General features: G+C 38.2%; 1 protein-coding gene across 1 annotated transcript in view; it reads left to right on the top strand.

Annotated features, from left to right (window-relative positions):
- Positions 1-14,426, top strand: part of GCSAM (germinal center associated signaling and motility) — a 22,539-nt gene that overhangs the window by 4,901 nt on the left and 3,212 nt on the right. The window contains exons 2-3 of the mRNA XM_069070023.1: positions 2,135-2,203; positions 7,639-7,679. Of these exons, the coding sequence (XP_068926124.1) occupies positions 2,135-2,203; positions 7,639-7,679 (110 nt within the window). The remainder of the gene's footprint in view (positions 1-2,134; positions 2,204-7,638; positions 7,680-14,426) is intronic.

Here is a 14,426-nt window from a genome sequence, read left to right as displayed (position 1 = left end):
ACACACACACACACACACACACACACACACACACACACACACACACATTCTTTAATAAATACCTAGAGATAACAATGGTGGTGATACACAAAGTATTTGTAATTTGATCACCATTACAGGATATGAGTTGATATGAATTGGTCATCTCAGAAAGGTTCCTTAGTACTCCTTAACTGAGAAGCCCTAGACATAGACCTAGGAGGAACCTTAGATAGTACTTTGTTCAACTCCATCCTTTTATAAATGAGGAAACCATGACCCATAAACACTGCTTGATTTGTGTAAGGTTACACAGATAGTAAATAAGAGAGGCAGGACTTGAACCCAGGTTGCCTCTGATTCCAGATTAAGAACGCTTTTTGCTATACCATGCTGACTCAGAAGAAGGGTTTTCTCTCTGGGGATGCATTTGATTTGTAATTACTAAACAGGAAAGAATTTGGATATGTTAGTTTTGGAGGTTGTTTGTTTCTTATTTTGTTTTGTTCTGGCTTAAGAGCCCAAAATGTAAATACCACCTGAAGATGTTCTTTTGTTTATCTTCAACGACCACACCAGAAGGGGGGCTGAGAAATCTCTTTCCCTGGTTACTTGAGTTCTGGGCTAACGATGAACCTGCTTCATCCCTAGCAGAGAATCTCTCCAGGGGGCCCTGCAAAAGTGAAGGGCCCAACTTTTATCCCAGACAAGGCCCTCCGTGCAACATGGTGGCGTTTTTACAAAGAGAACATTTACTCCAAAAAGTATAATCACAAATATACAAATTTAGTCCCCAACATGTGGGAGGCATAACCTCCCCCTCCCCCGACCCCTTCACCACACTGGTACTGCCTCAGTCTCTGGGAGAAAAGGGATTAGCTCATTTGGTTCCCTTAGAGCATAGTCCCACTTTCAAATCCAAAAACTCTCACTTGGACTGGAGTCCCCGGTGGCCTGGCTTTTCAGGCTTCCATGCTGATCTGCTGGCTGCCCCACCTGCCTGCAGCCTGGCTGCCCCACCTGCCTGCAGCCTGGCCCTAAGGTAGCCATGCCTCAAACTCCCTATCAAACGAGGATTACCTCCCATCCCTGAAACTGAGGATAAACAACACAGAACAGAAACGAGCATCGTTAGGATCATTTTACAGAGGCAGGGGTAAAAAAGGGAGAACAGGGGGAGGAGTTTTCTTCTCCGCTCATGGGTTCAGCACCCATGCATGCTAGATACAGCAAATATGAGTCACTGGAAAAGAGCAGACTCGAAAGTGGTGGAAAAAAAGAATTAATGGCTCAGTCTTTCCACTTTTAAAGATTTAGGCGTCCAGTGAAAGGAGGCCACCCCTGCCCACAAGATAGGGGATAAAGAGGTCTCTGTCTTAGCCCACATTACACGTTGAACAAATGGCAGAGGATCTGTTTGATCTGCAATCTATTCTGCAGTCCTGCATTGAGGCAAACGGGGTAGTATTTATCAAAGTTCTGGCCTTTGGAACAGAGGGGAAGGCACTGTGCAAATTTCTCGACCTAAAGTCACAGTCCTAGGTTCTAATCCTGCTTCATTTATTTTTGCGACCCTGGCCAAGTCATTTAACCTGTTCGTACCAGTTTCCTTATCTATAAAATAGGAATAATAATAGCATCTGCCTAACAGGGCTGTGACGATCACATGAAATAGTGTATATTTCTTATAACAAATCTTAAGACTATTATCCAAATGAGAGTTTTTATTAGGAACATGAAGCTAGCGCTGGAAGGGACCTCAGAGGACCTCTTATCCTAGGTTTGAGACCCAAGGATATTAAATGACTTGTAATTTGTTACATTGAAAGCCTTTAGTAGGGCTTGTGGGACAAAGGCAAGAGACAAGTTGGGGTGACCCCTCCAACTGGAGGACAGAGAGGGCAGGATTGCTGCTGATGAGGGCATCTAAAAAAGAGCGGAGGCTTGGGGCAGCTAGGTGGTGCAGTGGATACAGTACCAGCCCTTAAGTGAGGAAGACCTGAATTCAAATTTAGCCTCAGACCCTTATTAGCTATGTGACCCCGGGTAAGTCACTTAACCTCAATTGCCTCAACAATAAAAATAAAAGACTGGGATAGTGTAAAGGGGTTGGGAAAGACTATAAAGAGCCTGAATCTGGTATATTTTGTTGTAGCTGGCCAAAGAAGACCCGAGAGGAACACAAGAAGTCGAAAATTGGAAACCTACAACAGAGAAAGTTCAGGTAAGACTCAGAAGGGACAGCATTTGTTGCCAAACTGAATGTCAGAGTTCTATTAACCTCAAAGAATCCCTATGGAGGAGGCATGGACTCTCTGTCTCAAGTGTCCCCAGTCCTTCCTTTATATAATTGTGAAACTAACACCTAAAACACAGGTCTGACCACTCAAAAACTTCCTTTAGCTCCTTATTGCCTAGAGGTTCAAATATTAACTCCTTTATTTGGCATTTAAATCCCTTCACAATCTAACTCCAGCCTAAACTTTCCTGATTTATGTGCCTGTAGGAACTGTACTTGGTAGACAAATTGGCCCTCTTGCCCTCAAACAAGACATTGCATCTTCTGTGTTCTTAACTTTGCACAGAATGTGCCCCATGCCTAGAATGTTCTCCCTCCTCCTCAACAACTCTTAGAATCCCTAGATTCCTTTGAAGCCCAGCTCAAGCACCACTTCTTATCTGAACCTTTTCTGACACCTCACCCCCAACTAGTAGGCTAGTACCCAGGTAGGCCCAGACTCAGGAAGATTTGAGTTAAAATCTGGCTTCAGATACTTACTAGCTGTGTGACCCTGGACAAGTCACTTAACCACTGTCTATCTCAGTTTCCTCAACTGTAAAATGGAGATAATTTGCTTTATTGTTATCTATGTAACAAATATTATGTATTTGTTTATTATATCACAATATAATAGTTTGTTGTAAGGATCAAATGAGATAGTATTTATAAAGTGCTTAATACAGTGACCAGAATATAGTAGATGTTTAATAAGTGCTTATTCTTTTCCTCTTTCCCCCAAATTATTTCATATTTGCTCTCTATATTTTGTTTCTACTTAATGTTATCTCCCCTAATTATTTTGTCTTTGTATTCCAAAATGTCTATCATATAGCAAGTATTTAAGAAATACTTGTTGGTGAGTCCCTTTGGACTTAGAAGTCACCTTCAAACAGTGGCCCACTGAAGAAAATGCAGAAGGCAATAGAGATTTCATGTGCTTTGAGTACTTTTATCCTGCCAGGACCAAGCTGAAAAAAACATATTCTCCTCATCAATCATTTCATCTGTGGCTCTTGGTTTCTGTTTTTTTTTTTTTTTTGAGGTGGCCACTTCCTTTCCCTTCTGCTTCACTGATATTATTTAGAGGTTTGTGGGAAAGGGTCTCTGATGTCAGTTGTTTTGAACTGGACCAAACTCTTTCCGCCCACCCTTTTCCCAGTGGTCTGGGTCTAAAATACCAGCAGAGAATGGGAACTCGGGGCCATACCACCTCCAAAGACAATACAGTCTTTGCTAATGATAGAGTCTGTGGTCCAACTTGTCCTTGGTTTTGTTCTTTTTTAAGAAGGTGGGGAGGGAAGAAAGAGAAATGAATCAAACATCCGCAGACATTTAGCAAGCACAAATGTGTCCACAGTGTTGGGTTATGCCTAGCAGTTTAGAGTCTCCCCAGGGAGGTAGAACCTATCACAGAATTGCAGCATTTAGGAGTTGAAATGGACCTTAGGGATGATCTAATCCAACCAATATCTGAAAAAGGATTTTCTTCACAATATACATACGTAGAGTTCATCAAGGCTTTTTAAAAGACCTACAGAGAGGCTGATACTTCCCTGGGGAAATCTACGCCACTTTTTGGACAGCTCTAATAGGAGCATTTTCCTTACATGGAACTTAATCTGCTTCTCCATAACATCTCCCTTTTGCTCCTTAGCTCTTCCTCTGGGGCCAAATGAAGGGAGACTAATTCCTCTTCCATGTGATAATTATTCAAATGTTTTACAGGGTTGCAAGAAGAATCAAATGAGGTAATATATGTAAAGTGCTTTGCAAACCTTAAACCAACATGCAAATGTTAGCTTTTATTATATGGGACCACTGATGTACTGGACTTGGAATCAGGAAGTCTTGAGTTTAAATTCTGTTTCAGACATTAGTAGTGTGATCCTAGACAAGTCATTTAACTCTGTTTGCCTCAGCTCCTCATCTATAAAATGAGTTGGAGAACAAAATGGCAAACCACTTCAGTATCTTTGCCAAGAAAACCCCTCAAATGGCATCAAAGAGTTGGACATGACTGAAACTACTGAACAACAACAAAAGAAAGTCAACTTGTTCCCCTGGCCTCACTTAACTGACAACCCCTGGGATGAACGCTGTATCAAGGTCACGGCTATCTAGTAAATACTACTCATTCAGACCCTCTAGGTTGAAGGTGGCTATGGTCATTGTCCACAAACTTTCCCACTTATTAGCAGAGAAAAAACTGAATCTCAGTTTTCTCCTTTGTAAAATTAGAGAGTTGGATTGGATCAACTCCATGGCCCCTAGTTCTAGCTCTAAATCTGTGTAAGAATCAGACCCCAGGTGGGGACTAAAGTGCCTATTCTGTCCAATAAGAGTTAGGTATCTCAGAGTCGTAAAGACCCTTCAGATACCCCAGGGCCATTGTGGATTTGAACATCCCCTTCTAAGTTGGTTAATACAATCTAATGAAAGAAGACATTCTTTTATACAGACAGTCATCTACTCTGCTTATCTGGAATGATTTCAGAGACTTAGAAAGAACTCTCTCCTCCTCTACACATAAAAAACATTTTTCAGCTACCAGACATCTGAAATTCCCGAATAAAACAAACCCTTTTATTCTCTAAATAGAGAAAGTGAGCCTAAAACACAAATGCAATTAGGAATGCTGGCTCATTTGCTTAAATTCACTCTGTGGTAGAAATGAGAGAGAATATGTAGGTTCCTAAATGAGGACAGAAGAGAGAATATCTGATAATTGAAGAGAAAAAAGAGGAAGAGCCACCATAGAGGACCTTGGGATCACAGATAGAGAGCTAGAAGGGACCTCAGTCTAGTCTAATCTCATCTTAAAGAGGAGGAAACTGGATCTCAGTCAGGTCAAGTGACCTCCTGTTATCAATTCAACAAGCATTTATTAAGCTCTTACTATGTGCCAGGCACTGTTCTAAGCATTGAGAATACAAATACAGGCAAGAAGGAAGAAAGTCCCTGTCTTCCAGAACCTTACATTCTAATGGGAAAGACAATGCATAAAGGAGTGGCTAGGTGGCACAGTGAATACAGCACCAGCCCTGGAGTCAGGAGGACTTGAGTTCAAATCCAGCCATAGACACTTAACACAACAAAATTAGCCATGTGACCTTGGGCAAGTCAACCCCAATTGCCCTGCCTTCTCCCCTCCAAAAAAGCAAAAAAAAAAAAAAAAAGACAACGTATAAAAGGGAGATGCAAAGTAGGGGGGCGCTACTAGCTACGTGACCTTGGGCAAGTCACTTAACCCCAATTGCTTTGCCTGACCCCCTCAAAAGAAAAAAAAAAGTAGAGGGTGTGAGAAAATACCCACTGAGACATGATGGAGAAAGTACAGAGAGTAAGGAGATTCAGAAGTGAAACCCAAGAGTAATGAAGACATGACTCTCCTGAGCACCCTTTGTCCTTGTTATGGCAAAAGACTATTAGAATTTATAGGGGGCAGCAAGGTAGAACAAGGAATAGAGCACTGGTCTGGAGTCAGGAAGGTTGATCTTCCCAAGTTCATATCTAACCTTAGACACTTATTAGCAGTATGACCCTGGACAAGTCACTTAATTTTGTTTACCTCAGTTTCCTTATCTGTCAAATGAGCTGGAGAAAGAAATGACAAACCATTCTAGCATCTTTGCCAAGAAAACCCCAAAGAGGGACCATGAAAAGTCAGACATGACTCAAACGACTGAACAACAAGAAGAATCTGTAGGACAGCAGGAGACAAATTCAAGTGACCCCAGAACCCAACTGAAGCATGAAGAAAGCCCTCTTGGTGCTGGTAGCATTGAAGAGACTCTGTAAAAGGTCAAGGAATTGTGAAGGAGTATAAGAGAAGTTTAATATTAAAGAACAAAGCACACTTCTGGTATGTTTCACTGTAGGTGGCCCAGGTCCCACAGAATCTTTGGAAGAAATATTTAATGTTGAAGAATTCATGAAAGAGGTAGGATGCAAATCCAGGTTGCCTGACTCCTAAGCCTGTCCTCTTTCTTCTAAACCACAAAACCTACAATATGAAATGGAGGTCAAGAAGAGAGATGCTGGAGAAGTCAAGGACAGATTTTGTGTCTTTCACATTTTTTCCCCTTCCCTGTAAAGTATGGTGATGCAAATATGAGTTTGGGAATTCTGCTTAAACCATACTAGTGACTCTAATGGTGTTAACAGTATAATTAAATAAATATAAGTAAATAATAAAAGCACCTACCTCCCACAGTGGTTGTGAAGATCAAATGAGATAATATTTGTAAAGCACTCAGCTTTAGTGTGCCAAACTAGGAACAATATAAATTATTATCATTATGGTGTTATTTTATTAATGGAAATTCTAGGCCAAGGAGGAGAGTTTTGCAACCCCATGCTAGATGAATTGAGGAAAATATTTTTCAATGATTGGCCAGCTTTTTTTTGCCCTTCAAATAGCCCATGCAGAGATGGCTAACAGTTTTTTCCACCAAAAAAACCTGGTCCTAAATGATAACAAAGCTTTCAATTTAGGAAAGAAATTGCATAGTGTATGTGTTAACCCGACTAGTTGAGCTATGCTAGAGGCTGGCGATACAAAGACAAAAAGAAAGTGGCCTGTTCCCTAAGGAATTTGACTTCTACAGGAAAAGCTTGTAGATTGGCATAATAATTAATAATAATGATAATAAATGTTTATCTAATGCTTTAAATTGGCAGCAGAGCATAAGGATTAGAGAACCAGCCTTATAGTCAGGAATATCTAGTTCAAGTCCTGTCTTTGACACAACCTGACTGTGTGATCTTGGTTAAGTCTCTTGACTTCTTAGAAATCTAACATACTCTCTAAGACTCCAAGTTGAAGAAAAAATGCTGACATACTTTGGAAGAACATTTCCTCATTTGGCAGTTCACTGTATTAATGGAATCCAAGTCCAAATCCTATCCATGTTCTGTTGCCTTAAAACTTTGTGAAACACATTATTTCATTTGATGATACCCTATGAAGTGAATAATACAGCTGTCCCCATTTCACAGATAAAGAAACAGAAGCTCCAAGAGTTGAGTTCACACACACATACACACACACACACACACACACACAGAGTCATACAGATAAGGTAGCATTCAAACCCAGTTCATCCTGATACTAAGTATTGCTCTCTGTCCACTCCACTATCTTGTCTCTAATGTGAAATTCATGCCATGACTTGACCTTTGCTCTTTTTGAGGGTCATGGACTCTCAATAATGTCACTTTATCATTAATGCATCTAAAGCTCTGGGTGTATTAAAGAGATTGAATTCAATCTCTTGCTGAGATATTATATAGAATCTTTTATATTATAAAGAATTATAAGAACTTTTTTTAGATGTAGTAAATATTGAGATTTATACTTTTGTTTTCCTTCTTTTTAGGCAAGTAATAAAGAGAAAAAAACAAGAGTTCCACAAGGAAAGTAAGTTTTTAATTCTTTTTTTATATTGATGCATTTCTTTTATGAAGATTAAATTGATGAAGGATAAATGTAAAGTCCTACTCATGGATCTACAAAATTGACTAAATTAGTACAGGACATATCTAGACTCAAGTGAAAAAGATCCATAGTTTTAGAGAAATTTGAGCTAAATATGAGTCAATAATCCCCAAATTGCTCTTCTGAATTTAGGTTGAATTAGTAGAAAATTGTCCAGGTCTAAGGAAGTACTCAGTACTCATCCTCGATCACACATCTGAAATGTTGTGGTAAAAATTGAGGCACTGTATTTTGTAAAGGATATTTATAAATTAGAGTGTATTCAGAAGAGATTAACTAGGATGGTGAGGGGATAACAGGTCATTGGAGGAGAAATTAAAGGAACTGAGGACATTTATCCTGGAGAAGCATTAGGGGAGATGATGATGATGATGATGATGAAGAAGAAGAAGATGAAAACTGTGAGATGTTGACTTTTTAATAAATACAAAGAAAAACTTCTTAATAATTAGTGCTGTCCAAAAAATGAAATAGGCTGCCTCAGGTAGAAATGTACCTATCCCTAGAGATCACCAAGCAAATGTTGGATGACCACTGGTCAGGTATGTGTGTGTGTGTGTATACACACACATTATATATAAAATCTCCTTATCTTCTTATAAACTCTGTAGGTAAACAATGAACTAGATGACCTCTGAGGTCCATTCCAAAGAGGAGATTTTGATTTTAAATTTTAAGGTGACTGAACTATTGTGGTGTGAAGCTTCATGTGGAAGGAGTTTGAAGGGACCTATTTAACTGCTAAAGAGAAGGTGGTATGGACCTTTGGTGGAAAAAAAAAAGGATGCAATTGAGGGCAACAATGGGAAAAAGGAGTGTAATTGATCTTTGAGTCATCTGCATGGAGATGATGATTAAAATCATGAGAGTTGATTAGAGCATAGAGAAAGAGAGAAGAAAAGGGTTCTCAGTAAAGTCTTGGCATAATCTACAATTAAGGGGCACAATATTGATGACTCAGCAAAGTTGTCTAGGGAGTGGTTGGATAAGTAGGAGGAAAACAAAGAACAGTTTCACAAAACCCCAGAAAGGAGAGAGAATCTTGGAAGAGACTGTGACCAATATTGTTAAATGCAGCAAAGAAGTCAAGAAGAATGAGCTGAAAAAAAGACCATTAGATTTGTCAATTAAGAGGTCACTGATCACTTTGGAGAGAGCCAGTTTAGGTGAATGATGATTCTGGAAGCCAGACTGGAAAATGTTACCCCATAAATTTACCACATTGATGCACCCCACATGCTGAGATCCTCCTCACTTTTCCGGGCATCATAACGGTATCCATGGAGTGGACTGACAGTCCATCTGCCATTTTACCTCACCCTCAATTCTTGTCTTTCCCTTGTAACTGTGGTATGGTTAACATGGCTAAAATTCAAACCCAAGTCTTTTTACTTTAGAACCAGTGTTCTTTCCATTATATGACCTATCAACTATGTGATATTGAGTTTGCCATTTAACCTCTGAGTCTCAGTTTCCTCATCTCTACCATATTAACATCAGCTAAATCATTACTGTTATTACACCATGCTACCTCTCATTCTACTAAGTGAAGTTTTTTTCTTGCAATTTCAGCTGGGATATATTTGTGTATATATTTATGGTTATGTATATGTGAATAAAATGAATATAAATTCATATATAATATAAAATTCAAATTCAATGTATGAATATATATATAGTATATGTGAATATATAATATGTGTATATAACCTAAGTTGAGTTCCAGGGGCCTGCATTACCAATTGTTAATTGGACATTTTAAACTGGGTCAATGTGTCCAAAACAGAACTTATTATCTTACCCTTACTAAACTCTCTGCCTTGAAGGCAGCACAGTTCTTCCAGTCTTCTAAGTTCAAAACCTTAGTGTTAACCTCAATAACTTCCTTTATCTCACCTCGTATATGCAATCAATTTTCAAATTCTGTTCATTTTAAATCTGAAGAATCTCTTACCTCTGAGATCTTCCTTCACTTCATACCTGATACGTGATTAGTTCAAACCCTCATCAACTCCTACCCACAATAAGAGGAACTGGTCTCTTAAGTGGCCTTCCTACCTCAAGTTTCTTTCTAATCAAATTCATTCTTCACATGGCTGCTAAAGTGATTTTCCTTAAGCTCAGATCTAACCGTGTCACTGTCTATTCTGCCTCACTTAAATCCAATCCACAAATGAGTCAAGACATCACTCCATGATGCCATTGGTACTCTTTGAAAATGAATGACAAACAACAATAATGGTGTCACTCCCCTACTCAATAAATTCTAGTAGACCCCTATTGTCTCTGCAATAAGATATAAACTCTTCTTCTTCTTCTTCTTCCTCCTCCTCCGTTATGGTAGTTAGGGATTTTTCTTTATCTTAATTTTTTTTTTTCAGTTAACAAAAACATTTCTTCTCTTCCTCTCCCAATTAGAAAAAAAAAAAGTCTTGTAACAAATATGCATAGCCAAGCAAAACAAATTCCTAAGTTGGCCATGTCCAAAAAATATCTCCTCTGTTTGGTTTTTCAAATGCTTCACAATTTCCTCCAACCTATCTTTCCAAACTAATTAGAAATTTTTTTATTTTCTATGTTCTATAGCCCTCCATGTCCTGTATTCATGCAATTGTACTATCTGTACACCATGCCTAGAATGAAGGAAGGAAGGAAGGAAGGAAGGAAGGAAGGAAGGAAGGAAGGAAGGGAGGGAGGGAGGGAGGGAGGGAGGAAAGGAAGGAGGGAGGGAGGGAGGGAAGGAGGGAGGGAGGAACATATATTCCATGCAATGCTTTGTGCTAAGTGCTGGAGATAAAGAAAAACAAGACAGCTCTCCATGCTTCCAAGGGGCACATATTCTAATGGGGAAAACAACACAGATACGAGGTTTCTTTTGTCAATAGATGGAAAGAGTCCATTATTCTTAGGGTGTAGCAGCAAAGCATATGTTAATACATTTTTATTTAACATAATTTCCATTGATAAGACCACTTCTACTCCTGATGTTGAATCATTTTATGGTGCCAAGGACTTAATTACTACATAAAACTTTCTTTTCTGGGTCTTCAATAGATGTCTCTGCTAAGGGGGTAGGAGTTAAAGTACCAGGAAAGAGGCATTGAACAGGTCCCATCTTCATAGAGGTTGCTTCCTGAGATAATATCTATGGAAGCCAGGATAGAAATGGGAGTAGTGGTCTTGGGGTGCTGCCATTTCTAGTGCTTTTGTGTTCTGGGTACTAGGTTGAACTAGACAGGATGGGCAGATATGTCTGGTTAATGATCTACATTGCATAGATAAGATCACAGATTCATTTAAGTATTTGAATTTATAGCAATGATTCCTTTGCAATATCTTTATTTTCTTTTTATTCTAGCTTTTTTTGTTACTGTTAATAAGTTCTTTATTTGACTCTGGTTAATAGTAAAATCCTTTTATTTTTGCCTCTTGTAACTTCTATTTCTCGAATAGATAACTATTTATCTCACCCCCAACTGCAATATATTCCATTAGCCCACCACATTTTGTAAAATTATTTATCAGAAGATAATTTTTCTTATTTCATTAGTACTAGTATCATCTCAACCATAACACACACACATACATGCACAACACAACATATACTCTCTACCCATTTCATCCTCTTTGCACACTCTTTTCTTTTTTTCTCATTCTTTATGATCCCACAAATGAAATTTTTCCTTTCCTCCTTCTTTACTCCTTTCCTCCTTCCTTTTTCAAGTCTGTTTGTGTCATTCAATTATTTATTGAAGCAACATAATTAATTTGTATAATTTATCGAGCATATTTCTTTCTTTTTCTTCTTCTGTTTCTGATATTATATACTCCAGTAAAATAGTTCTGATTTTCAGTGTCTGTTGTTCCATTTATATTTCCTTGAAGATATTTCTTAACTGCTGTTTCATTATAATTTTTAATTCTTACCATAGTAACTAGTAGATTCTTAATAAATATTTATTGATTCTCCTTAAGATTTCTTATGAGTACCCACTTCTTTATTACATCTTATGATTTTTTTTGGCTAATTTATTTTCCTTTTTTTTTACTTCAGTGTATTTATTATCTACTCTATTGTATCTTTAGAAAATTCTAATTTTAGTTCTGATATTTCTGTGGTTTTTCTATGAAATTTTTCTTCTAGCACTTTTGTCTCTTTTAAACCATCATTGTGACAGAAAGATTTTGTCTATTAATTTTTTTAGTTTTTCTAAAGGCAAATTTCTTTTAGAAGTTTCAGCTAATTTGAGCTCTTTGGAATTCTGTTGCTGTTTTTGAGGATGATACTCAGGAGTTATTCTGTCTTGTAATTTCAGTTTGTCATGCTCCTAAAACTTCTATCTCTATTTTATATAACCTAGTAGCACAGTATTCTACATATGGCAAGAAATTAATAATTTTTAGATTTTGGTTTGATACCATTTAATTAAATTTGTGTCAATTAAGGATTGCTTTAAAAAGTATATGGCATTTCCCCACTAGTCTGTGGAGATACTTCAATTTTTTTTGGAGGGGGGAAGGCAAGGCAATTGGGGTTAAGTGACTTGCCCAAGGTCACACAGCTAGTACGTGTGTCAAGTGTCTGAGTTAAGATTTGAATTCAGATCCTCCTGACTCCAGGGCCAGTGATCTATTCCCTGGGCCACCTAACTGTCCCAAGATACTTCAATTATTCAAGAAAGTAAGTAATAGCGGTTGGCTACTCTGAAGACTGTCTGCTAATCTAGCTAGCATCTTGGGGTGGTGTAAAGATTGTCTACTACTTAAAATCATAATATCCTTATGTTGCTGTAGTGTGTAATCCCTGAAAAATTAGGCTTTATTGGTTCTTTATTGGACTTATTTATCCTTTATCTGGTTATATTATTACTCAATCACTGATGTAAGATGAAAATAATTTTTCATATCGAGCAGGTTAGAAAGCCCTCTGTTATCTTTCATCTGCTCTCCAATTTCTACCACTGGCCAAAAGGAGTTGTAAATAATTATCTGAATAGATCACTTCTCTCATCATCACTACATGTTTTATGCCTAGTATTAGAAGCCACACCAAAAGTGTTTTTTAAATAACCATTTCTAACAACTGATGTCACTGGTATGGTTTGATGTCAAACTCTAGCCACAATGCCAAACCACATCTTTAATCCTATCATGTGATGATAAAAATTTTCTTTCTGCTACTGTAGTAGCAGACTCCTGTGAATTCTATATAATATAGATATATTTCTATATATAATTCTAACTTCATCGATGATACTCCTTCCTTCCTTGAGACTGAAGAGTTTTTCCATGACCATTCCTTAGTCAGGTTTGGTGACTTATTGACTCATCCAAAAGCAGTTCTAAATCCAGGTCTGCTTTATTGGGTAGTTGGTTTCCATCTCTCATGAAGTAGATGGTAGTTCTAAGAAAGGTAAAGGAAGAATGTTTTCCCTTCATTCAAATGTTCCCAAGAGCAAACTTTTCCCTCTAATCACCTCTGCACCAAACCTTTTCCATTAATTTGATCTTTCAAGCAGCAGATAGCAGTTCAGATTCTGAGTTCTGGATGTGACTTCTTGGACCCAGACCCAAGGATCCTCTGATCCACTCAGAAGTATCATTTTGACCTATCCCTGTTTTAAAGAAGGGTCTCTTGTATGAAATGATTCACTTCTATCTTCTAAGAAATCAAAATCCACATTTCTATCTGCACTTTAAAAATCATGTGCAGGATAGATTGGAGTGGAGAGATATTAGAAGCAGAGAGACTAATTATTGCAATAATCCAGGGTAGAAAGAACTAAGTTGGTGGCTACATGAGAAAAGAGAAGGACTCAGACACAAGATATTTTGTGAAGGTAGAAACAAGAAGATCTGGTGATTGATTGGATAGAGGATGAGGAATCATGGATAATGCAGAGATTACAAACTTGAAGAGTAAAAGAATGGTTATACCATTAATAGAAATAAGGAAGTTCAGGGGCAGATAGGCAGGGCAGTGAATAGTGCACCGGCTCTGGAGTCAGAAGGTCCTGAGTTCAAATGTGGTCTCAGACACTTAACACAAAAACTAGCCATGTAACCTTGGGCAAGTTGCTTAACCCCAATTGCCCTCCAAAGAAAAGCAAAACAACAACAACAAAGAAAGAAAGAAGGAAGTTCAGAAGAGGCTTAGACTTGGGGGAATACTCTATTTTGGACATTATCAACATAGTAACTAACATTTATATAGCACTTTATCTCAATTGATCTTTACAAGAACCCTGTAAAGCAACTGTGGTTGTTACTATTATTCCATTTTGTAAATGAGGAAACTGAGGCAAACAGAGGTTTTGTGACTTGCCCAGAGCTGGTAGATTTCTAAAACTTGATTTTGAACCCAGGTCTTCCTGATTCCAGGTCCAGTGCTCCATCTTTTGTGACACCCAGCTGCCTAGGACATTTTGAGTTTGAGGTGTTTGTGGGATATTCAATTTGAAATGTACGATAGTCATTTGGTGATTTGAAACTGGAGCTCATATGGAGCACTGGCTGTGGAGTCAGGATGACCTGCGGTCAAATCTGGCCTCAGATACTTGACATACTTACTAGCCCTGTGATCTTGGGGAAGTCACTTAAACCCCAATTGCCCTGCCCTCTCCAGGAAGGAAGGAAGGAAGGAAGGAAGGAAGGAAGGAAGGAAGGAAG

The sequence above is a fragment of the Petaurus breviceps genome, unplaced genomic scaffold (genome assembly GCF_028583685.1).
Source record: "Petaurus breviceps papuanus isolate PSGF00001 unplaced genomic scaffold, PetGlider_PUasm1.0 90792, whole genome shotgun sequence".
NCBI lineage: Eukaryota > Metazoa > Chordata > Mammalia > Diprotodontia > Petauridae > Petaurus > Petaurus breviceps.
Note: the sequence above shows the minus strand (reverse complement) of the source record. Positions and strands in the feature narration are given on the sequence as shown.